This window comes from Choloepus didactylus (assembly GCF_015220235.1).
Source record: "Choloepus didactylus isolate mChoDid1 chromosome 11 unlocalized genomic scaffold, mChoDid1.pri SUPER_11_unloc1, whole genome shotgun sequence".
Lineage (NCBI taxonomy): Eukaryota > Metazoa > Chordata > Mammalia > Pilosa > Megalonychidae > Choloepus > Choloepus didactylus.
Genome location: NW_023637577.1, coordinates 2087807 through 2113300, shown reverse-complemented (window position 1 = coordinate 2113300; position 25494 = coordinate 2087807). Strand labels below are relative to the sequence as shown.

Sequence of the window (25494 nt, the reverse complement as noted above, 5' to 3'; positions counted from 1 at the left end):
AAGAGAAACCTGGAAACTTATACACCTTTGTCTCCCTGGGAGAAGGTCTGGCCTGTCAAAGTCCCTTGATGGAGGCTGGATGAGTGAGTGAATGAAAAATACCTACCCCAGAGGTATTTGTCCTGTGGCTAAAGGGGCTGACATCTGTGATGTTCCTAGAGCAATGCTTGGCAAGCTGGAGGTGTTTGAGAAATGTGGAGCTGTGTGCTGAGTTACGACTGAAGAAAGCATACTGACTCTGGAGTCAGGAGATTGGCGTTTCACTAACTTGCTGTGTGACCTTGAGAAAGTCCCTCCCCCTTTCTGGCCTCAGTTTCCCTATCTGTAAATTGAGGACACTGGATTAGATGACCAGAAAGGTACCTTGACATCCCTGACTTTTTATGCCTATTGACCCTCCCCACTCACTCCGTCCCTCCTCCAAACACAAGCACATGAACACACGTGCACACACACACATACAACACATATGCCCCTCAATCTTCCAAAGAGCATTCCGATGCCCCTCGGCTGCCCTCTGTCTTTCATTTCCTTGACCAGAGACCCCATGAGCTTATTCTTATTAACCTCTGCTTTCCGTGTTCCTCAGATAACCTTGTGTTAGTAAAACAGCAATAATGCCTCCATTTTATCAAAGAGCAAGATCTGTTTTGCCGGACAGTGTGTACCCGTCTTCATTGGAAAATAGAAGTCATATCCGGCTTGCTTGCTCTGTGAATGCAGAGGCTCTGCTGGCCGATATGGAACGAGCACCCATCTCCACAAATATGGGCAACCTGGGAGGGGCAGCCCTTCAAGGGATGGGGGAAAAGTCATCCATTCTAAAGGAACAACGAGGCTGAAAAATAAAACTTTCTCCTAGAACAGGAAAAAAATCACACTCCAGGGTCACTTCCAACTGCACAATTCTAGATGTGTAAGATTCGTCGAATTTGAGATTCTGAAGTTGTGAGTGAATGCATGTAATTAATCGATTTTAAGCTTCTATTATGTTAAAATACTCTATGACTCTGTGATTCTGTCCTTCTGTGCGACACAGAGTCCCAGATTATATGATTCTCAGATTCTATTGGCCCAAAGGCAGGGGGTTTTCAATAGTGGGTGCATCAGAATTACCTGAAGAGCCTGGTGAAAGATGCAAATCGCTGGGCCCCAACCTCAGAGATTTCAATTATGTCCATGTGGCATGAGGCCCAAGAGTCTACAATATTTTCACAAGCCCCCCACCCCAGTGGCTGAGTAGGAATGATTCACTCTTTAGGATCAAGTGTCTAAGGGAGCCTATAATTCTAGATTCTGTGATTCTAAAATGGTCCTTTGCTTATGAGTCCAGTATTCTGCAGCTCTACTTTCTTGTCTCCATGTGCCCCCAAAAAAGGATTCTAAGGTGTAAATACTACCTTTCTGAGCATGGGAGAGGGGGAAGGGACTAAGTGTCATCACTCAAGAAAGGGAGCCTCCCAAGGGCACAGAAAGCCAACTTCAAGGCTGCTCGGTGGTGCCTGAGCAAATCCAGAGCCAGGACTCAGAAATGAAGGTACTTGGCTGGGTGTGTTGACTCTGGAGTGATATGTGTATCTGGGGTCATCAGAAAAGAGTTCCCAATGGTTGGGGACATCAACCATCCACATCCCAAAGAGCTGGAAGGACTAAGGTTGGAGGAGGGGAGGCAGCAGTCATGGGAGAGAGCTGAAAAAAGAACCAGAAGCAAGAGAGGAAAGATTTATCACCGAAACATCCTCCCTGTGACGGATGGTGGGGGGACGGCAGACTGGTGCGGCAGACATGAAAATGTAAGGTTTCAGGAAAGCTCCAGAAGAGAGGGAGCTGACTGTGTGGGGATATCCCGGGGTACAAAGCGTGGGCTGAAAGAGGACTGCTTTGACATGCTAATGAGTGCCTGGATTCAGGAGGGTGGGGACAGGATGAAGGGCTGCCGGGGGACCTCGGAGGAGCTGGTAGGCGGATGCTGGGCTCCAGGAACCTGAGGTGGGTGCAGGGCTCTGGGATAGAGAGGGGCTCTTCATGGAATTTCCACCAAGACTCCAGGCACCAGACTCTCAGAACCTGGTACTCTCTTCCTGAGAAATGAAAGTGGAGAGTGGAGGCCTTGAAGTTTCTGCGGCTTCCCGGGTGGGGCAGAAGTCAGCAGGTTGGCTTGCTAAGAGACTCTCTGGTAAGTGAAGAATGGAAAGGAGGGGTCAGTCACTCTCGATGGCATTTTGCCTGCATGCCAGTAGGGTGACACATTCCTGGCTGCACGTTCACACCCCTAATGTACCATACAAGGACAGTGACACATACACCAGTCCATGTGGCACACTTATGTCTGCCCCCTTACCACTGATGGTGACACAAAGTATGTGATGTGCATCTGCATCTCATACCGAGGCAACACACTTTCACCTGTGTCAACCTTCATGGACAGAAACACTTAGACTTGACACCACTACACAGAAATGGTAAGGTGTCCCAAGAGCCTTTGAATCTTGCATGGTCTATGTAAATGGCACCCCCTAGGATTGTACAGTGCACAACCTGCACAACTGGATAGGGTAGACTTGCCTTACCCCCCGAACTATCAGGCAATGCCATTGGCATATTCCACTATAACAACCATCCACTTGGCTCGACACCATCACACACAGTGATACCCTCACACCACTACCCACGGAGAGTCACATCTGTCCTACTTCATCAGCACCTGTGTCCCTCCACCTAAGTGCAGCCACACTCCCACCTGCACCGTTACACAGTGCTGATGGATTTGTCTTCACTCTGTGTCATTCCGTGTTGAAGGAGACAGACTGGGACCCTCACGTCACACCCTGACATTTTCGGTGACAAGGGGGGAGGCACTCATCAGATGAGCAAGGTGGCCTGAAGCCCTGCTCAGCGTACCACCCCCGCAGTTCTGTTTCTGCCTCTGGCACAGGGCCACCTCCTCAAACCAAGACCAACGCTGCCCCTCCAGGCTCAAGCTAGAATGGCAGGATGTGGAGCCAGCGCCCGGAGCAGTCAGATCTCTCCCTGCACCCACCAGCCAAACTCCCAGCTAAGGGCTGGCCCAGCCAGCAAGCTCCAAATCCAGAGTGGGTGGGTGGGGGTTGCTCAACACTTCCTAGAAACCTTCTCAAACCCTCATTTGTCACCCAGAGTGCCCTTGGGACTGACACCATTGCAGGGAAGAAACGGGCTGGGCTTCGGACCAGCACCCCCTGCAAGCCATCCTCACTGATCAGCACATTCACAGTCTGTGACAGTTGTCATGGCTCACACATTGTTCCTCGAGCCTCACACAAAGTACTGTCATTAGCTCTTTTGACTGGCTTCCTGGTGAACATTCAAGGCATGCATCGTTTTAAAAGATTGGTTCAAATCTAGCCCCCTCCCCCAACCACAGGGCTCATAAATAAAATGGAAACTCAGTGCCAGCCAAGGTACAGTGTCTTAAGGAGAGCCACATCCATATTTTACCAGGGAACTCTTAGGAGCTGCCTACAGAGCAGGCTCTGCAAAGACCCGAGGCTGGGTCTGGTTGCATTCATGCTTGTTCTTGCGCTCGCTCGCCGGCAGCTGGATTAGGGATGCAGGAGATGAAGGAAACGCTGACAGCCCACGTGACATGAGGACCCCGATCTGGGTGTGAATTCCTGACAGGTTTTTTTTTTTCCTTTTAGTGAGAAACTGGAGAGAACAGGGAAGACTATAAATGTCAATGTAAAAAAAGTATCTGCAGAGCAAAAGTCACATTTCCATAGACTGTAGGACGTGTTGGAAGAGAAGCAGCCCAGGGTGGTGGAAGGACCACGGAGCACAGGGTCAAGCCGGCCTGGGCTGGAAATCCTCTGTGGCCCAACTACCACATCTTTAAAATAGGATTTAATTTTTTATGATAAACTTTATTTTTAGAACAGTTTTAGGTTTATAGAAGAAATTGTGCAGAAAGCAGAGTTCCCATATGCCCCCTCCCCACCCCCACAGGTTCCCCTATCATTAACATCTTGTATTCATTGGTACATTTGTTACAAGTGATGAACCGATGTCAATACATTATTACGAACTGAAGTCTATAGCTTACATTAGGCTTCACTCATTGTGTTGCTCAGGTCTATGGGTTTTGACAAACGCATAATGTCATGTGTCCACCATTAAGGCATCATGCAGAGTATTGTCACTGCTCTAAAAATGCTCTGAAATAGGGTTTTGTGTGAATTAAATGAGAGAATGTATTTTACACAAAGCATCTGGGTTAGTATCTGAGACATAATGGAAGCTGAGATGGTTGCTGTGATTAGTAGCACTGTAATCATTAGGAAATACTTGTAAGAGTTGGAAACTTCTCTGCACTGATAAAAGAGTATTTGGGAACCATGTCTAAGCTGGTAACACTGGACAGGGAGCAAGTACTTATTTCTTCACCACCTTTCTTCAGTGGGAAAAATCAATGGCTTAAATGTCACGATTCATCTCCATTCAACAGGGTGAAGCCACCAAAACTCGATCTGAGCTGTCTTTCTGCTACTCACCAGTAAGAGTTTCTGCAGCTAGACATGGTGCATGTCAGCTCTTGCAGTTTTTATAGACTCATAGAAGCTTGAGTTCAATGGGGCTTTAGCTGTCACCTACTCCATCCTCCCACCCAACCTCCCAGAGACTAGCTGTGGCTTGTCAGCTCCAATTAATAGATGGTTCTTCCTTGTATAGAGCTTATATCTGCCTCCTTTTACCTTTATTCCATTGCCCTAATTCTTTTTTCAGCAATAGCAAGAACAATAGTACTTCTCCTTGCTTGTGATGGTCATTTATTCATTCAACAAGCATTTCCTTGGCATCATTTTGACAGGCACCATGCTAAGTGCTGGAATTACGAATAGAGCAAGACATGCCAGTCCTTCAAGGGCTAATGTCCCCCTCCATGTTCTCTTTCCAGTGAGCAGCTCCAAATCCTTCAACCTTCCCTCATTTGAACTGATTTCCAGACACCAACCACTAAGCCACCTCTCTTTTTTCTAAGCATACTCAAGCTTGTCAAAGTCCACCTTAAAGTGCAGTGGCCTGAACTTAGCTCAGTATTTTTCTGAAAGCTGAGTTGTGTTTTTGGTCCAACTCGGTCGAAGTCTGCATCAAAGGCAATGCCAGTTGTGGAAAAACCCCAATCATAACTACAGTGTTGCCTGCCAGGTCCCATTCACCGAGCGTCTGTTCTCACAGAGCAGGGTTGAAGGAGGGAGAAGCAGGGGGTGAGGGTGGGGACTGTGGTTCTCACAATGACATGATGTCATGATGCTCAGGATTTAGGGACAAGTCTAAGTCACTATAATCAAACAGCCTCCCCCTAACCACTCCCTTTAGTGTCTGTGTGGGAAAGGGAAGGAAAATAAAGAGCCAGACTGCTGATACCCAGGCACAGTGTTAAACAAAAGGAGGTTCTTCCCTGCACAAAGCCCCACAGCCTGTAAGGAGAGAAGAGAGATGAGCTTCAGAATGTGACGCTCCAGGGGATGAGGGGGGAACCATCCTGGGCTTCTGATTTTGTGGGTCTTCTCTTTGAGGCCTGTCTTGTGACCAGGTGAAAAGGAATGAGCTGTGTGATTGGAACAAAAACCCACCTCCTTCCTCTCCCCAATTCTTTTCTTCTGCAGCTTCTGCCATTCCTTCCTTGGAAGGGAGCCATCCCTTACAGAAGCAGAAGCCATCTCCACTCTGACATAACCCTGACTGAAGCATAAACTCCTGCAAATCTTTCAAAGACCTGGTGGAAGGCCCCTCCTCTCCAAAGCCATTTTCCTACGCATTGGGCTTGATTAAAGGAAGCATTTTGGAGCCAAAAGATGGCAGGCAGAATGGAGAGGCTGATTAGGAGGAAGGGGAAAAAAAATAGGAGAAGAGAGGAAAGTGAGAGGAGGAACAAAAGCTGGGGGTAGGGGGAGATGCTTTCCTGAACATAGGAGGAGAAGAAATGACCTTCTGGAATAAACTTTGCCAGAGGGATTCCTTATTCTTAGAAGGGATTAGTGAGTGACTCATCTAAGGAGCACTGCCTGACTTCTTCTCTCTCTGAGTCCACATGATCAAACCTTCCCCATATTGATCAATCAACATTTCTTGAGTACCCAGAGGTCAAGCATTAGGTTGAGGGGAAGAAAAGAGAATCTGGTTGTGATCAAGTCCTGGAGGGACTCACAGGCAAGCACATGGATGACAGGAACCAGGGTGTGGCTAGGTGTGGTAGAACCAAAGAGTGACCAATTCTGCCTGGAGGAATCAAGGAGGGCTTTCCAGGGGAGGTGACCTTTGAGTTCTGCTTTAAAGAACTCTTCCTCCACCCCATCTCCTCAATGCTCCCCAGCACATTGAAGCCGCAAGCTTGTGCCCCTCAGAACTGTGGCCAGGATGACGTGGCTGCGGGGTGATTGGCTGGGGTGTCTTAGAGGAGGAAGGGGGCAGTGAAAGGTGGAGGAGGAAGGAGAGTGGAAAGAGAAAAGAGTGGAAGGGAGGGAGAATGGGAGAGGGAAACAATGGAAAGGGGAGAGAATGGGAGAGGAAAACAGAGGAGAGAGAGGGGGGGGGAGAGAGAGAGAGAGAGAGAGAGAGAGAGAGAGAGAGAGAGAGAGAGAGAGAGAGAGAGAGAGAGAGAGATTTGAATTTCCCATCTGCAAGAGGAGCGGTAGCACGTCAGGGCCCGGCCGAGGGGCGTGATTGGAGGGTGCCTTCGGCAGCCGCCCGCGGCAGTAGCCGCGGCCCCAGCTCGCCTGGCGGAGTTACACGAGGCGGCTGCGGGAGCTAGAATAGCAGAAGGAACCGCCTCGCTGGGTCGGGCCGGAGACCTGCAGTGGCTCAGACGGTTGCGGGGACCGCCAGGTCGGTGCTGGCCGCGGGCCGGGAGGGCGGAGCCGGGCTGTGGGCAACAGGGTCCCGTCTCTCGCCTCGAGGCCTCAGGGCAGCCCTGGAAGCTGGGGAGTCTGGCTGTCTTGGGGGGCAGCCCCCAGGACAGCCTGGGCGCGGGAATGAGGGATTGCGCGGAAACGGCGGGGATCCACCCGGGCGCTCTCGCCGTGGTGCTGAAAGGACAGCTCCGCGCGAGGGGAAACCTAGCAAGCGGAGGAAGGGGGTGAAGCAGCAGCAGACCGGGAAGAAGTCGTGGGTTCCCTAGCCAGAGACCCCCAGGCAGAAGCCCGAGACATCCCAGGCTCCCGGGGAGGCAGGACCGTTCCGAGGGCGGCGGGAGACTCAAGTCTGAACCTGGAGAACAACTTAGAGCTCGCGGTGGTGGGGGTGAGGGACCGTCCATCTAAGCTACTTCAGGCTATGGTTGACTCGGAGCCCAACTGGGCCCTCTTCACCTCTGAGGAGGGAGCCGCCCTCTGGGGTACAGTTCGGGTTCCCTGAGTGAGTCACTGGGTGGAGGGAGGGGGCCTGACAGACCGAAGGTGAAGGGGAGGAGAGCTCAAACCCTAGCGTCTGTTGGGGGCGGGGTACTAAGGGGACCATTTGTCCTCGCTCCTGGAGAAACCGAAGTTTCAGCAGCATGTGTCAGCTTCCTGGGGTCAGAAGGTGAGTCCTGGTCCCCACTATGCTCCCCTCTGCCGGCCCCACGCTGCCCTCTCCCCCAACAAAGTTTGAGACCCGGCTGGGTCTTGGGGTTGGAGCTATGTGTTTGGGGGGGAGGGGCACTCTCGGTGGCCATCGGAAGCTCCAGAGGAATGTGTTGGTCCCTGCAGGGGACCAGGAGAGGGGCACCTGGGTTTCTGTCCCCTCTTCTGGCACGGGAAGCCCCCACCACTACCTCTTTTCTGCTGAAGCCTACCCCCTCCCATCCATCTCCTGCTGCCCCTTCCCCTCCTCCAGTGCTTCTCCCTTCCCAGGGCGTGGGATGAAGGTGGGGGGTAGAGAGGCATCTTTGTCTCGGCCACTAGGGTAGGGTCCCCACAAAAAGAAAATGAGCGTTGAGTTGAGTTGCGGTGTATATAGCCCAGACTTGACCAGTAAAAACAGAGAAACAGCCACAAGGACAAACACTGCAGGTGCCTGAGTCTGCTTGTCAGATGGCAGGCCCAGTCCGGAAAGCCACCTGGGGGCTCAGACGGCAGTGTCTCCGCTGCCTTCGGGCAGGGATGGCCTGGCTGAGAGTCGGGGAGGGGAAGCTATAGATGCTCCGGGGACCCAGGTACTCTGGAGGCGTGGAAACCTGGTGCTGCAGTATCCCTCTCTATCCCCCACGCTGTCTCCCCTCCCCCAGCCTAGGATCCCCGTGCCCACACCCCCTCTTCCCGCGAGGGGATCGACTAGGGCTTCCTACAAAAGCACTGAGGAGCGCCTCCTGGCGGCCCAGTCAAAATCCTCCAGAGCACTCAACCTGCGGGCCCTTAGCCTTCCTCCAGGCATATGGCAAAAGAGCTGCAGGCCAGGCTGCAAACGCGCTGCACAGACTCACACGATGTCTAAGTTCAGAGTTAGACGCTCTGAACTCGAGCATGCTCACAGGCTCCCTGAAATTCAACTCAGCAAATATGTCCTGAGGCTCTACCATGCACAAGGAGATAACAGTGACTCTGGGGAAAGGAGAAATGAGCAAGAAACAGGCCCCTGTCTCAGCAGGACTGAGAGTGACCTGGAAGAGAAAAACACATAGCTGGACAGATAAGGCACAAGCTGGAGGCAGGCAAGGCTTCCAGAGAAAGTGCTGTGGGGTCTCAGAGGAAGAAGACACCATCACATCTAGCCAAGGAGATGGAGAGAAATTTCATGGAGGATGTGATGCTTGAGAGGGATCTTAGAAAATTAATGCTGCTGCTGCCGCTGCTGATGCATTGAGCACCCACTATGTGCCAAAATTTATTTGCATTATCTCATTGCATTATCTCACCTAATCCTCACAAAGCTTGGGCACAGGTGCTAATGTCTCCATTTTACAGATGGGAAAAGATTAAGCCACTTGCTCAAGGTCACTTGACAAGTGGTGGAGCTGAGATTTGAACTGGTAGAGATGAACAGGTTCCAAGGCTGTGGGAATAGCATGAATAGCAAGAATAACCCAGGAGTGTTTGGAAAGAGTATGTGTTGGGGTCTAGCAGAAGCAGATCCAAAGGTAAGGGGTGGGAAATGAATTGGCAAGGCAGGTAGGTGCTAGCCTGTGCAGGACTTGAAGGTCAGCACAAGGACTCTAGTCCATTTAAGAAGGCCATGGGGAGCCATTGCAGGGCATGTTTGCATGAGCAGAGCTGCCCTTTAGGAAGATTAGTCAGACAGTCAAGTAGAGGATGGATGAGAGCTGGGGGAGGAACACTGATTTGTGTTATGCACAAATCCAGAACCTGGGGGACTTGCACTAACGCGTTAGCTGCAGCAGGAGAGAGAAGGGTGTGGATGCAGGAAGCATGGCAGAGCTATAGTGTCCGGTCTTCTCCTGTGGCAGTCCCCTTCCAATTGTAGCTCGCCAATTCTTTGTGTGATCTTTTGTCCAGTGTCTGCCTCTCCAGCAGACTGAATGTTGTGAGGGCAGGTTCTGGGACTCCCCTGTTCCCTGCCACAGCCCCATTACCCAGAACAGTGCATGGCACAGAGAAGGTTCTCAAAGAATATTTGTAGTGTGAGTGAGTGAGTGAGAGAACGAATGAGTGAATGAATGAAGAATTTACTGACTCTGGAGTTTTGAGTTGAAGCAATTGGAACAAGGCATGCTGAAGGAAAAGATCGTTGCGTGGGGTAGTTAACGATGACATTGATCTTTGGGCAGACTGAATTTGAAATTATTGATGGGACAACATCCAGCAAGGAGTTAAATGTGCAGGTTTGGAGAGGGGTAGGATGGAGGGAAATCTGTGGCTGAAGAAAGGCACCGAACCAATAGCGGTAGATAAGATTCCTAAGAGGGCAGAGTGGGACAAGAAGGAGTAAGATTGCTTGAGGAACATCTACATTTTAAAGAAAAGGATGGGAGTCAGAAGAGGAGAGAGAGAGAGAAACCTGTCTGAGAAGCAGGATGAAGACCACAAGAGTGCTGTGTCATGGAATTCAAGAGGAGATTCAAGAAGAAGACTGAAAAAAGTGAGGGGTGTCAGCAGCAACATGTGACACTGCAGAGAGAAGACGGTTGTGAAAACACCACCAGGACTGGTGTTTAAGAGGACTCTGGCGACTGACTAGGGCTGTCACAGTGGCAGGTCAGGGGCAGCAGGGCTTGATGGGAGGTGAGGGAGTGGGGACACCCTGTGTAGATCCCATGTAAAGAGGAAGAGATGGGGAAGGGGTAAGTTGGACCTTGAGAAACAGGCAATTGGTTAAGTCTCAACAGGGTGAACAGAGAGATTGCTGAAGAGCTGAGAGCGCCACACTGCAATTGAGCAGCAGGACTTTGGGATGGACCCAAGAAGCTTGGCTAATTAATCCAGTGAGCCTGGAGTAGGAGCTACCTAGAGTGACAGAGAAGACTCGGCCCCCGCATATGGCAAGGGTGGTGGGGAGAGGATGACATAATGAATGCATGGTAGCAGAGGAGTCTGGAGAAGATGATGGTTTGGTGATAAAGAGATGGTTGAGTTTGAGGGTTGCCTGTGGGATATTCAGAGGGAGGTGTCCGAGAGAAAAACCTATGTATTTCTTGACCTATTTATTGCCTATTTTCCTGCATGCACACACACATACATACACACACCAAAATATACTTGTTGAATGAATGAATATAGGTCATCAGTGTCAGTGGTCATTAAAGTCCTTAACCAAGGGAAAGGTTAGAGGCAAAAAAAAAAAAAAAAAAAAAAAGGCAGGGGCTGAGGTCAGAGTTCTGGGGAATAAGCCTATTTAAGAAACAAGAGGAGGAAAAGGAGTCAAAAAAGCAGGGAGAGAATATTTGGAGATAGGGAGTGGGGGAGAATAGAAGTGAGCTTCAGAACTAAGGAGAGGAATTGGAGGATATAGCATGGTGGTCAGCGGTTCAAATGCTGCAGGAATCCTCAAGCAGAAGCACTGAAAAGGACCTAAAAGATCATCTGGTCCAGGCAACAGCCTTGCCAGAGTCACCCAGCAAGTTAGGGAACAGGCTGGAACTAAAGCCCAGGTGTCCTGACAACCAATTTGAAGCATCTCAAATTAGAGTTCTGCATCCTCCACCACCACCTGGCAATTCCTTGAGCTCCACGTAAACATGGAGTAGGAACCCAGTGGTTCCTGAAATCATTTGATTATTAAATTGTTCATTTCCTGTTCTTAGAAATACAGTCTTTCACAGTGTCTTGAATTAAATGAAAACATCTCGATTAACTGAGCTGAGCAACTTTCAAGCTCAGAATCCTGGCTCATGTTGGGTTCTCTTGCATTTTCCTTGAAAAACCCTACTTCTTTTTAGCTTGTCTCCATGAATGCATATTCGGCAATGGCTAACATTTTATGAGCTCTGGCTACAAACCAGGCACTTGATCAGTATCTTCTCTTTTCCTTCAAACATCAGTGCAAGGGTGGTCTTAAGAGCCTCGCATTTTGCAGGGGACACACTGAAGCTTTCCCAGGGACCCACAGCCAGTAAGTATTGGAGCCAGGATTGTGTCTAATGCCAAAGCTAGGTGTGTCTAATGCCAAAGCCCGTGGAGATGTTTTACCACTTCACAGTGGATTTCTCTCCCCAAAACAGTGTTTCAGATGGTCTGATCACATAAAAGTCCTCAGATGAGCTCTTGGGCCCCATATTACAGAAAGATCTCAGTCTACTGATATATTTTCTCATTTTGAAAGACATGAGGAAAATTCATCATCAGTGAACAGCCCATGACTTTGAACTCAGCTTGGTTGCCATACCTGGCCTAGCTTCTCTGCCACCGTTTCCTGTGATCCCCTTTTTCCTCCTAGCAAGTCATAAAGACCCCCAAGCTTCTGTGAGAAGAAAGGCCTTCGAGAGCAGCGGTCTGGCCTCAGCTGACTGTCAACCCATGTCACCCTTTGGCTAGCTCATGGATGTCCCCATCAGCACCTAAAAAGGGATTGGTAGTGGCTTGACTATTAAAGATCTAGTGAAACCAAATGGGTTAAAATAAAAAGAAGATATATAAGATATAAGAGTTCGAGCATCAGGGTTTAAATTCTCAGGGATGTTGGGGGAACATGATGAGAATATTTCCACTTTTACATACTTTGTGTCTTGAGATTCCCATTAAGATTTTTACTTGGAAAAAAGAAAATCTTCTGAGGCAAAAAAGAACAATAAAAAATCTAATAAAAACTGAAAGTCAGTGACTGAGGGAGGGAGGGAAGGAAACCTAATATTAGCTGAGCACCCCCAAGGCCCAATGTAAGGCATTTTATAGATCCTGAGCCCCATAAAGATTTTAATGCCTCCAATCCCCCCTACCCCATATGTAATTCAAAATAAAAATCAATATTAAGATTTTTAAAAAACATACATGTATATAGCAATAAAAATAACTGATTTCTCCACTTGGCTAATTCCAAAATCTGGATATGTTCAGCAAAGCTGGGCGTTCTAATTTTTTTTTCACCCGCCTCCGACTTGCTCAGGGTTCTAAGCACAGGCTCAAATGGTCTATGGATCGATTCAGTGGCCGTCATCTGCTCAGGCCGGAATTCTCTCCAGTCTTCACAGTAGCCCTGGGAAAGGAAGCACTGCCATTCCTGTTTCATAGAGGAGGAAACCGGGGCTCAAGGAGGTTAAGTGATTTGCTGAGGCTCACATAGATGGAGTGGGAATGGGTTTAGAACCCAGCTCTGCCTGACTCCAAATTCCACTCTTTCCAATATCCCGACTTCAATCAAATTTGAACAACCTGGTCAAGATGAAGATTTTTTTAAAAAGGGATCAGAAGCCGTTTGTCCACACTTATGCACCTGGCACATAGCAAGTGATCAGTTAATAGTCCCCTTTTCATCTTCCTTCCCCTAGATAGCAGTGCCCAGGGGCTGTGCCTCTGATGATGCCCGGGTGCCTGAACCAGGGTGAGGCTGCCTCACGCCACCGCCCTGCCTGCCCAGGGGTCTCTCCCATCTGACTCTTAACTTTTCTTTTGCAGGTTGGCACATCTCCCCACGCAGGGCCTGCCGGGAGCGCTGCATGCAAATTCCGCCGCGGGCTAGGGTACGCTAACCGGAGCCGGCAGCATGGACTTCGTCATGAAGCAGGCCCTCGGAGGTGAGGCCCGCGCCCTCGGGTCCCTACCCAGTGGGAGAGGTCACCGAGGCGCCCCGGACCTCCATCCCCTACCCAGCCTCTGCCCCAGGGCTGATCCCGCCCTCTCCCTTCCCACCGACCTCCCCCCACCCCCTAGGGGCCACCAAGGATATGGGGAAGATGCTGGGGGGAGAGGAGGAGAAGGACCCAGACGCTCAGAAGAAGGAGGAGGAGCGGCAGGAAGCTCTGCGGCAGCAGGAGGAGGAGCGCAAGGCCAAGCACGCGCGCATGGAGGCCGAGCGGGAGAAGGTCCGGCAGCAGATCCGAGACAAGGTCAGCACCGCCCCCTGCCGGCCCACGGTGCTTAGGGGGTCAGAGGAGTAGAACAGGTTCCCCGAAAACCCCGGCCTCAGGCTCTCCCTGAACCCCAGCTCTAACTTTAAATCTAGTTCTCTCTGAGCCTCGATGTTCTTATCAGAAAAATGGGTGTCACAGGGACACATCCCTAAAAGGATCGTTTTGGGGATCCAAAGAGATAATGTACATAGGAAGTGCTCCATAATGTTTGCCGCTGCGGTCCACCATCTCATACCTGAAACCCTTGGGGCCACATATGTTTAGAATTCAAAATTTGGGGTTTTGGGAAAACACCTGCATTGCAAGGAGCACCTGTTAGTGTTACACGTCCCTCCCGGTGCATCTGCGGCTGCACCCTATGCCACGGTTTAATGCATGTCTGCTCTCAGCGATGCCATAAATCAAGGCTCCAAATAGCCTCCCGTCAGTTCAGGGCAGGTTTGGGTACCAAAATTTGGCTCCAAACATATGGGAAAACATACAATTTTCACATCTTTGGGGATTTCGAAACAGCAGGTAAGTTACTATGAGCAGGCATTAATTTTAGAGGAAAGCCCCCACAGGCTCGCTCTTTTGTTGTGCACCTGCTAAGGACCAGGTACAACCCTACAAGGAAGGTCTCCATGTCCCCATTTTATAGATGAGGGAACCGAGTCTCAGGGAGTTTTCCTGAGCCCTGAGCCAAGTGTGCACGACCCAGTTCTCCCCTTGCCCCCGCTCCTTCCTCTCCTTCATGCTCCGTCTCTCCACTCCCCCTCCCCAGTACGGGCTGAAGAAGAAAGAGGAGAAGGAGGCTGAGGAGAAGGCGGCCCTGGAGCAGCCATGTGAGGGGAGCCTGACCCGGCCCAAGAAGGCCATCCCGGCAGGCTGTGGGGACGAAGAGGAGGAGGAGGAAGAGAGCATCCTGGACACGGTGCTCAAATACCTGCCTGGGCCGCTGCAGGACATGTTCAAGAAGTAACTGGCCCTCCTGCCCCATCCCCACTCCACTCGTTCCTATGATTTTTTTGTTGTTGTTCTTTCTTTTCTTTTTCTATTCAGTTAAGTCTCAGTTCTGAAGGGGAAAACCTCAGTTGGCCTCTGCTCCCCTTCCCTGGCCAGGGGCTCCTCCCCCTCAGTACTCCCTTGCACCCCCTTCTTCCCAGGGTATCCCACCCCCCATCCCTCTCCCAAGCAGATTGAGAAAGGGGAGATAGCTTTTCCCTGGCAGGGGGTGTAGAAGCCAGGGCGTTAGGCCCTGGAGGCCTCGGGTCTATGCTGGTGTGGTAACCGCCCCCCTGTTCCCATACATTCCTTCATGCTCCCCACTGCCAGGAGGACCACTGTCCCCAGCCAGCCAAAATAATGACACATTCCAGCCCTGCCCAGCATGCTGACCTTTGGCCTCTGAACCCCCGCCCCCCAGTGGGCCTCCAGGTCAGGGCAAGGGCACCCAGTGACCTGGCCCTGAGGAAGGGAGTCAGGGTAAACCTGCCCCCATGAGGGCACAGCCTGAGAGGCCCTGCTGAATTCTGGCCAGGCCAAGTTCTGGGCAGGAGGCTGGAGCTCTCCTTCTTCCCTCCCCTTGGTGACACTCAGACCAGGAGCATCCCTCTCCCCCAACCAAGCCAGTCCCTCCAAATGGATCCTTTTTGGACTTCAGCTCATCTGCGGAGGGACCCAGGGTAGGGTAGCCCTTTGTTCCCCATCCTCCCCACCCTACTTAGGTCCTGGGACCCCACTGCCAGACTGGGACCAGCTTGCCCAGCTAAGGGCCTTCCCAGGCCCCCCCTCCTCCCCAACTAGAAAACACTTGGAGCCATTGGGCAGCAATGTTCCATGCCATGGGGACCCCCCCCCCACTGGTGTGGCCAAGCTGCCCCCATTCCTATCCACCCACCCCTTTCACACCCTGTCCTGTCCTTGTGCTTCCAGGGCCCCACAGTCCTCAGGAGGACCCTTCCCAGCCAAAGCCCCACACCCTTGGGGAGAAGCCAGTTCCCACTTGTCCATCCATCTCACTGGCCAAGAACAAACTCTCCTCTGGGATGTGTAGGACCCAGCTGGGCCTGGCATTTGTTTTCCCCTAAATTGTCAAGGCCGCCTACTCAGTCCATTGTATGAGAACTGGGGGTGGAGGTGGGAAGACAAGGGTGTAGGTGTGGATAGAGCAAACGTGAGAGGAAAGTATGTGTCCAGACCCACACGAGTGCATGATTTTGTGCAGCAAGATTTTATGTGTGTGTTAGACCAGATGTATGTTAGGATTGTGTGTGTGTGTTTGTTAGTCATCATGCTCATGTGTTAGGGATTGTATATATTAGACAGCCTTACATACGTGTATGTGTTTGAGGTGGTGTATATGAGTTGAGATTGTGTCGTGTTTATGCTATTCATCTCCCATGTATGTTAGAGATTGCAGGTATTTGCTTGTATATGCATGTTTTCAAAATGGCATGTGTGTCAGAAGTGATGGATGTGTATGAGAGAGGTTTGGAGGGAGTTGTCAAATGTGCTAAGGCTGTCGTGTATATGTGTGTGGGTCTAAAAAGGCAGTTGTGGGCAGGGACGTATGCTTGGGGAGCAGGAACATGGGTGAGACATCCCCTCGCAGCTCCAAGACCATCAGTCATAGGGGGCCACATCCAAGAGGAGACCTTGTCCTTGGCCTCAAGTCCTCCTACCCTTGGGGGGTTCCTGCCTGAGGTCCTCAGAAGTCCACTGGGATGAGCCCAGGCAGTGCCCCAGGAAGCCATGCTGGGCCCCTATCAGGGCCTAACCCCAAAGCAGGGGCCAGGGAGGGGGCGACTTGCCTGCCCCTGAAGCCCCTGCACCATTGGCCCCAGTTTGCATTCTGCAGGTTTTCCATTTTAGTGGATTTATGCTTTTATTTCAGAGAGACGTGTGTGTCTTCTCTGTCCGTTTCCAATAGTTAAAGCCATATCGGTTAGACTGCAATACTTTAAAGACGAGACAAAACAATCCATATGTTTAGGGAACCAGCCCCAGCTCCCTGGACTTACCCTCCTCCCCTGCCCATCCCCATCCCTTTGTGCCCCTGTGTCCAGCCCCCAGGGGCCCATGTATGTGCCTGTGTCTGTAATGGGGGAGCCACCTCGCACCCCTGTTGTCTGCTTGTCTTTCTGTGTCTGTTTTCCTGGGCAGGATGGTCATCCTCTAGAGCTCTGGGGTCCTGGGGTAGACACAGGCAGGGAGCCCCAGGCCCCCCCCAGACCCTGTGTGTGAGCCCCACCTGGACACAGGGGTGGATCCTGAGTGTTCAGAGAGATCTGCCCCTTGACAGAGGCCACAGAGCTCTAGGGTGCTCCCAGGACACAGAGAGTGCCAGGTGGGCAGTGGAGACTGGAACCCAGGGAGTTCTAGATGAGCAAGGGGGCCCAGCCATCCCAGATAACCCAGGTGGACCTGAGGGAAGCCAGGTCCTTAGAGGGCATCCTCAGTGGTTTCTGCAGTCCCTCTACCTACACCCAAAGTGGGCTCAGGGCTTTTCAGCCCCACCCCAGTGCCCTCCAGGCTGGCTGACTTAGTCTAGGTGAGCAGGACTTGTCCTCCTGGGGTTAGCAGCAGGGGAAGAATTTCCACCTGGGGTATACCTGCTTCCAGCCACTGCTAGGTGATCACTCTCAGGTCCAGGGGAGTAAGATGACTGTCATTCCTGACAATGACCTGACTGTGGACAGAAACTGGTGGGTGGCCCAGAGAGAAAGTCGTATGCAACACACTCATGGAGGAACAAAATCTGGGTGTTAAGCTCTAACAGGGGAGGGGACGATCGTGTGATGTGACCAGGGCATGAGGTGTACGTGACCCATTGGATAGGAGGGGGACGAGTGTGTTACACACCAATGGGGCAGTGTGCATGGAACACACTCAGAAGGTAGGGGCTGCAGGCCCCACAATTCAGCATGCACACATGCCTTACAAAGGAGGGAACCCCAGCTAGGGGAATAAGCAGGAGCCATCATTTGCACGTGGTGAAGACAGAACGTGGTGCAAGGGTATGTGCACTACCCAATGTGGCATGAGACTTGCTGGGTGATCACTGCCATATTGTGTGCCTGGGGATTCACCACCAGATAGAAGGACAAGAGCTGCAGAAATCCCTCTGGATCTCCCCATTCTGGGAGCTGGAAATGAGCCAGGATTCCCAAGAGTGAGTGCCCCACCACTCCAGGTCCAGAAGCTTCTGGAAGGTGTCCTTAATTGCAAAGCTGTGTGGAGAGCCCCTCCAAAAGGAAGCAGGAAGTCAAGAGACCCCCTCCCCCCCAGGTGTGTGTATGAGAGAAAGAAAGGGAGAGATAAAGAGAGAGACAGAGAATAAACTTATTCTACTCAGGTCCCTCTCAGGTGGTTAGAGTAGGATGGGGTGGACTCCCCAGTCCCGAGAAACCTGGCATCCAGCCTACAGGGCTGCCCCTGCCCCATGGTCCATCCTTCTAGGGCCCCACAGGACCCTGACTACACAGAAAGGCTGGGGGGGGGCAGACAGGCTGAGATGAGGGGACATTTCCCAAGCCTGAGGACATGCCTCCCACCAGATGTCCCCTGCTCCCCTCCCCACTCCTGTTGCCCCCCGCTCTCCTACTGGAGAGAAGATGGGAAGTGCTGGGCTGGCCCCGGGGAGGGGACTCCAGCAAGACCCAGATGTGGACGGCCATCCTGCCCGCGCGGGGGAACCCCTTTCCCACATCTGTGCTGTGTCCTTGTCGCTCTGCTTCCTTTAAATGTGTCAGTGCCTGGGGGGAGGGGAGGGGCACCCCCTCATGCCCCCCTGAACCTGACCGAAAGCCATGGCTGTTGCTCCCCCTTCGTATGACACAAATGCTAACTACAGATGTACAAAACCAACCATGACAACAAAGGAAAAAAGACCTTGTACAGCAGCTCTTGGTCCGTCTGTCCTATTCTGTCCATCGGCACGACCAGGACCAATGGGAGACACCAGCTTGCCACAAGCAGGTGGGAAGGAATGGGGTGGGAAACAACCCACATTGCCCAAGAGCCCCAGAAAATCTTCGGTTTCACTCTTGCTTCTGGCCATGGTACTGGAGAAACTACCCCAGAAATCACCTGAGGCCAGAATTAGGGTTAGACCCAGAGTTTTAGGGTCACCCCTTCTCCCTGCCTTCCAAAGCCAGCTGCACATCCACAGGGCCTGGGGTGGTTCCAGGTTGAACATGGCCCCACACCCCATCTCTGACCACCCTCCCCACCAAGCTCCTGGGGTGTAACACCCTGAAATACATCCAGGTCACGTGGTGGGCAAAGTAGTGTCAGTCGTTCATCCTTAACAGTGATGGAGGAGCTGCTGTGTGCCAGGCCATGGGCAGCTTGTGGGACACACACAGAGGACACCCCTCCATGTGCCCCCTGGCCATAGGCACTTCCCAGGCCTTGATGAAGAGGCAGCACCAGGTGGAACCCAGAAGGGAAGGGAACTTCCAACAGCCCAGAAGTCCTTGGCTCCACCCCATTGCTCTGCCTTAAGTTAGGCCTCATCTTCTAGGCACCCCCCATTCCCCACACATGGGTCTCCCAGCTTCTGCATCTTTCCTTTCATCCGTCCCCTCTCCACCATCCCCACCCCTGTACAGAAGACATCTAATACGCAAACTTGACCACGTCACCCCCCTGCCCAACACCCTTCATGGCTTCCCACTGCTTACAGGATAATATCAAGATTGCCAAAATGGCCCTGTATGACAGGACCCCAATCTGTTATGTAAGACCCACACCCAACTTTGTGCCAAGCACCCCACTAAGCACCCTCATTCCCCAAACATATCATGCTGTTTCATGTTGACATATTCAAGCCCCCGTGCCTGGAAGGAAGGGTGCTTTTATCCCCTTTGATGTACTCCTCTTAACTACTCAAGATCAAAGTGAAATGTCACTTCCTCTATGATGCCCACCCTGATACAGACCCTTTCCCCTCGACCAAAGCAGAGTTTGCTGCTTGGCACAGAGCACCACAGCTGAGGACTCAGACCGCACTGGGTTTGCATCCAGGCTCTGCCACCCAGCAGAGTGACCTTGAGCAAGCCACTTAACCCCTCTGAGTGTTTCCTCACAAGAATGGGATAATCATAATTTCTCTGGCTTTGGTGGTTACTGTGAGGACAAAACAGGGGCTGGCATGCACTCTCATCACCGTGTGCCAAACACTCTGAAGATTCTACTGTAATTTATGTCCCTGCACCTGTCTCGCTCACTAGATTGGGAGCTCTGGAAGGGCAGGATGGCTTGGGCCCTGCTGCCTCCCAGCACCCAGCACATGCTCTGGCCCACAGTGGGAGCTGAGGAACCCCAGTGCTGACTCAGGGACCAAGCAATCAATCTCTGTCCCATCTATTTGTGGGCACAGTCACTTTTCTTTTAGCTCTGTGCACCCGCTGGGTAATGGCGGAAGAGGGGTGTCAAACATGACCCCTCCCAGATCTTCCCATGGCCCTTGGCTAATGTATTATGGGTAGCAAGGTCCCTGGACTCTCCGAGTCAGAGGGAGCTGAGTGTGCAGTGGGAGGCTGTATTAGTTATCCACGACTTCATAACAAATTATCGCATGGTTAGTGGCTTAAAATGAACATTTATTATCTCAGTTTTGGTGGGTCTGAAATCCAGGCATGGATTAGCTGGGGGCTCTGCTTTAGTCTCTCTCACAAGGCTACAATCGGGCAGCAGGCCAAGGCTGCAGTCTCATCTGAAGGCTCAACTGGGGGAAGGATCTGAAAGCTCAACTGGGGAAGGATCCATTTCCAAGCTCACGTGCTTGTTGGCAGGAATTCAGCACTCCCCCTGGACTGGGGGCCTCAGTTCCTCACTGGCTGTTGGCCAGAGTCTGCCCTCAGTCCCTTGCCTTGAGGGCCTCTCCATCAGTGCAGCTCAGAACATGGGAGCTGGCTTCATCAAAGTGTGCAAGCCAAGAAGGCAATAAATAATCCAGTAGCAAGAAGGAAATCACAGTCTTATGTAACCTAAGCACAGAAGTGGCAACCCATCACCTTTGCCACATTCCATTGGTTAGAAGCAAATTCCAGGATCCGCTCACATTTATGGGGAGAGGATTACACAAGGATGTTAATATCAAGAGTCGGGGGATCATTGGGGACCCTCTTAGAGTCTTCCCACTACAGAGGCTGAGGCAACACTCCCCTTTCTCTACAAAGCTGCTAGGGTTGGGTGGGACCTTGGAGGAGCCAGGGCCCCAGATGGTGAAGGAAGTGGCCCAGGGCTGGGGCAGCAGCCAGTGGTAGGTTTGTCCAGGGCTTTTACAAGGCTGAGATCTTTCCCAGAGCCCCCAGGCTGGGCTCTGAGGGTCTCCTAAGGACAGAGATTGGAGAGAAAATGAACACAAGGCCTTCAGGCTTCCTGGGGAGTTCATCTTTGTACTCCTCCCAGCACCCCAGGCACTATCCTCCCAAGACCAAGTCCCTCCCTCAGTAAACAAGCCAGGCCCAGACACTCAGATGATTCTCCTCTCTTCCCCTCTCCTCTCCTTTCCACTCAGTTACCTCCAAAAATACCAGCCTATTCCCAGTGTGTCCTGTGCTCTGGTTGGTAAATGTCAGCATCCGCACATTTTTTTTTAGTCCTGAAGGTCTTCACTTTTGATTAAATAAGCACTTACAGAGCTCCTACCATGTATTAGGTCAAATCACCCAGCCCCTTCCATGCAGGCATCTACCTGCTGATGGAGGAGACATGCAGATCAACAAATTGATTACCCACCACAGCATGCACAGTGACACAGGTAAACCAGAGGCATTGGGGGAAGGCTCCCTGGAGGAGGTGGCATCTGAGCTACATCTTAAAAAGAGAGGGAAGAGTCAATATGATGGAGAAGGAGGATATTCCAGGTAGAGAGACTGGCTTGAGCAAAGGCATGGAGAAGAGAAAAGTAGCCCGAGGTATGGTGGGAGTAAGGGAGAGGGAAGTAGAAGACAACAGCCGCAGGAACTTACTGAACTCGGGCAAAAGGCTGAGAGCGAACAGCAGCAACTGGATTTGTTGGCAAGGTCCATGTGATGGAGCTTGGGCTCTCCTACAGGCATTGGAGAGCCACTGAAGGTTACCGAGCAGGGGTGTGACCTGATCAGATCTGCCTGTCGAGGAAAGGTCAGTTAGGACTCTGTAGGGGGTGAACTGGGAGTAAGAGGCTAGAAGCCAGAACTCCAGGGAGGAGCTGGTTTATGTCAAGTCAGAGATGGTGAGGCCTGACCTCGGCCAGTGACAAAGGGTTGGAGAGAAGCAGGAAGAATGAAGGGCTACAAAGGAAGGAAAATGGGCACACTTTCCCATTGGAGGATGGAGGAGGGAGGGGTCTAGGCCAATGCCTGTGTCTCCATCTTGGGTGGATCCAAGAACTGGAATATCAGTGGGACACAGATTTGCAGAAAGATAATGAGATCAGTTTGGGGCTGCTGGGCTGGAAGCAAATGGGGAGAAAATCCAATGGATAGTCTGCTCTCCACTTTGGCTCACCCAGGAAAAGCACAACAGCACTTTTCATGGGCTAGCCTCAAAACTGTATCTTAACCATTTGCTTCACAAAAGGGCTCAAAGCGCAGGAAATCAAGAAACCTGGAGTGGGAAGAGGATTTAAAATCAAATCCATTCTCTTGTGTAACACAGGAATCTCTCTGGTGCCATCTTTGGTGGATGGCCCTCCCCACTGCTTGCATTCCCCGCAGTGTCAGGAAGCTCATTATATAGTCAGACAGGTTCCATCTTTCTCCTGAACCAAAAGCTGCCTGGAGGCAGGGGGTCAATGAAGTCTCCCCCAGCGGCTCTTTAATTGACTTCAAAACCTTGCTTCCAGGCCACTCACTTAGCACTTGTAATTAATTGGGGCTTCTTACCTGATCCGAGAGATGATTCACTACCTCCTGAGGTCAATGCTTTTCTCAGCTGGGATTCTCTAACTGGAGACATCTCTAAATGCCCAGCCTCTCTGCAGGCACAGACCTGGGTACAAATGTAGTCCCCATCCCCTCCTCTCTGGGCAAACCTGTGCAGGGCCCTTCCTCTCTCCATGCATGGAGCTGCCACGTGGGGCAGACTCAGTGGGTGGGGCCAGGGCTGTGGCTCCCATCTCTTTAGACTGCAGACCCAGAATGTCCACTGTATCCTGGAGCATGCCCCGTGGTCTCCAGCTCTCGGCTGCATCAATTCACTGCAGCTCTTATTGCAAGAGGCACTTGGCATGAGCCTGCCCAGCCGATGGCCAAGACAGACTGCGCTAAAGCACCTAGGGGAGGGAGAGGGAAGAAGGGTGGCACCAAGCACCTGCTACCTGCTATGCACAAGGGCTAATTACTTTAAAGGCGCCACCTCTTTTCATCCTGACAGGGATCTGTGAGGTTGGTATTATCCCCATTTTACATGTGAGAAAGCTGAGGTCCAGAAGCAGGAGCATATAATAGGAATGAACATAGCCTCTGGACTCAGATGAACCTGGTTTTGAATCTGATTCTTTCTGTCTGGTTTGGGTGGGTAACTCAATTGCTCTGAGCCTTGGTTTCCTAAACTGCCTTTAAAAATGGGTGGGTATATCGATGCCTAACAGCCACTCCCCACCCCTCTCCCCCACATACACCAGGATTCTTAAGGAATTAAAGAAAATAATATCTGCAGATCCCCTAGCATGGTGTTTGGTCCATAGTAAGTACTTTTAAAGAAGAAATGAACAAGATAAGGATAACAAATATATTAAAAATCCCCACGTAAATTGGGAAGTCTGCATTTAAGACCAAATCGGCTCACATCTTTCAGCCCTAACATGAGGCAAGGGTCACAACTGCAGCGAGGAGTGAGAAGGCAGACAGAAGGGAGTAACTGCCTCCTCCAGGAAGCCCTCCCAAATCTCTGACCCACAAGTGACACTTCCGTCCTCTGAACTCCCACTTACAGCCACGCAGCTCAAAAGAGATTTAGCAATGTGTATTAGTTACTTAACACTGTGTAACAAATCTACCCCAAAACTTAGTGGCTTAATACAATAAATACTTATTGCTCTCACAGTTTCTGTGAGTCAGGAATTCTGGAGTGGCTTCATAGGGTAATTCTGGACACTGGGTCTCTCCTGGAGTCAGCCAGAATTTCAGTCCTCTAAAGGGTTCACCTCCAAGTGGCACAGGCAACTGGCACATTGGTGCTGGCTGTCAGCAGGAGACTTCAGTTCCTTTCCAGCAGGACCTCACTACAGGGCTGCTTGAGTGTCCTCATAATATGGCCGCCAACTTCCCCCAGCCCGAGTTATCCAAGAGAGGAGAAGCAGCTGTTGTGTCTTCTATGCTGGCCTTGGAAATCACACTCCCTCGCTTCAGCACTATTTTATTGGTCACACAAACCAGCTCCGATTCAGTGTGGGAGAGGCCTACACAAGAGTATGACTAGCAGGAGGGAAGCCCATCTGGGGGGACCCCACCACACAATGCACCCCTTTGTCCAGCTGCAGCCCCTCCCTTCAGTCCCCAGGCAGCAAACACTCCTTCACCTATCCATCCAGATAGCAAACATTGCCCCAACCATTTTTCCCTTTGGCAACACTCCCCAGCCCAAGCACCAGGCTAGGCCACTACCTTTCAGAGCTGAATCTGACACTTTTACAGGAGCTCATGGTCCAGCCTTGGAAACCACGATGCAACTGAGCAGAATGAGAAAAGGTTCTGAGCTATTTGGCCTTGGAGCATGTTATTTCACCTCTCAAGGCCTCTGGAAAAAAGGAATACTAATACATGTACTACCCAGTTGTTGCAACAAATGTATTAAAGCACCTGGCCCATAGCAAGTGCTCCATAAATGACAATATACCACTTATACTACCATTCTAAATAACGAAGTCAATCAATGGAGATTGCATCCCCGAACCTGAAGAGCAACCCATTTAGGCCTCCCCTTACCCCAAGAGAGGGCTAGCCCCCAGCTTTGCCTGCACCCTCCTCCTAAAGGCCTTCCCCAGCCCTGCCTTGGCTCCAACAGCCCGAGGCTCCCTGGCTGCCAGCCCTAATCAGCAGCTCCAGCCGAGACCTCAAACTGATTTGCCATCCTCTGGCTGGGAAGCAACAGCACTTCTTGACTCTCGGCCCAAATCCATTCAGTGACAGTGAAGTAATCACCTTTGTGGCGGGTGTCCGGAGAATGTGATGAGACATGTGACAAAAAGTCTCCATCCGACCACCCAGAACCCAAGCCTCACTGGAGCTCATCTCTAGTCCCACTCCTTCCCACTGCCTGTGTGTCCCCACGAAGCAACCGTGCCTGCCTGCATTTTATGTGGCCTAAGGCTGTGGGTCTCATATTTGCAGCACACTGGATTCACCTGGAGATCTTTAAAACAATACCAATGCCTACCTCCCACTCCCAGATATTCTGATTTAATTAGCTCAGGCAGCATCCTGGGCATCAGGACTTTTAAAAGCTCTCCAGGTAGTTCAAACGTGCAGCAAAGTGGAGGATCTGCCAGCCTGAAGCACACAGCACTGGCTAGACCTGGAAACATGTCCCTTAGCATTACTCACTCAGCCAAGCCACAATTATCTTCTGAGCATCTACAATGGGCCGGGGACTGTTCTAGAAGCTGGAGGTGCTGCAGAGAATAAAGTCATTGCCATCATGGACTTTCGAGTTGAAGGAGGCAGCCAAGAAACAAGTGAGTTAGCAAAACAGATAAGCTGTTTGATGAAAATGAGTGCTTGAGAAGTCACATGTAGCCCAAGTCACTTTCATATGCCACCTCGGTCCCCCACAGGCCAGTTCGTAGCATCTGTCCCATCTCCTGTTGATGAGCCTCTGCCCCCCATGCCAGACCCACACTGAGTCTTCACCTCAGCCATATAGTTACCCCAACTCTGGTCACACAGTGACTCTGTACCCTGACCACACTAAGTCCTGACATCAGCCACAGGATGAGCCGTAACCCTGGTGGCAGACACAGCCACCAGTCTTGATAGTCCCTAACCAACTGCTCCCATGAACCCAGGGATTGCTGGGCTCCCCACTTGCCCCAGTACTTCATGTGA

General features: G+C 51.4%; 1 protein-coding gene across 4 annotated transcripts in view; it reads left to right on the top strand.

The window, feature by feature from the left end:
* Positions 1-18357, top strand: part of CPLX2 (complexin 2) — an 87836-nt gene extending 69479 nt beyond the window's left edge. The window contains exons 1-4 of one of the 4 annotated variants that reach the window (XM_037823189.1): positions 6655-6864; positions 13020-13138; positions 13275-13450; positions 14238-18357. In XM_037823189.1, coding sequence (XP_037679117.1) covers positions 13108-13138; positions 13275-13450; positions 14238-14435 — 405 coding nt within the window. In that variant the 5' untranslated portion in view covers positions 6655-6864; positions 13020-13107 and the 3' untranslated portion in view covers positions 14436-18357. Of the gene's footprint in view, positions 1-6654; positions 6865-13016; positions 13139-13274; positions 13451-14237 lie in introns of those variants that run through there. The other 3 variants (XM_037823190.1, XM_037823191.1, XM_037823192.1) reach the window with 3 other exon arrangements.
* The last annotated feature ends 7137 nt before the right edge of the window (positions 18358-25494 follow it).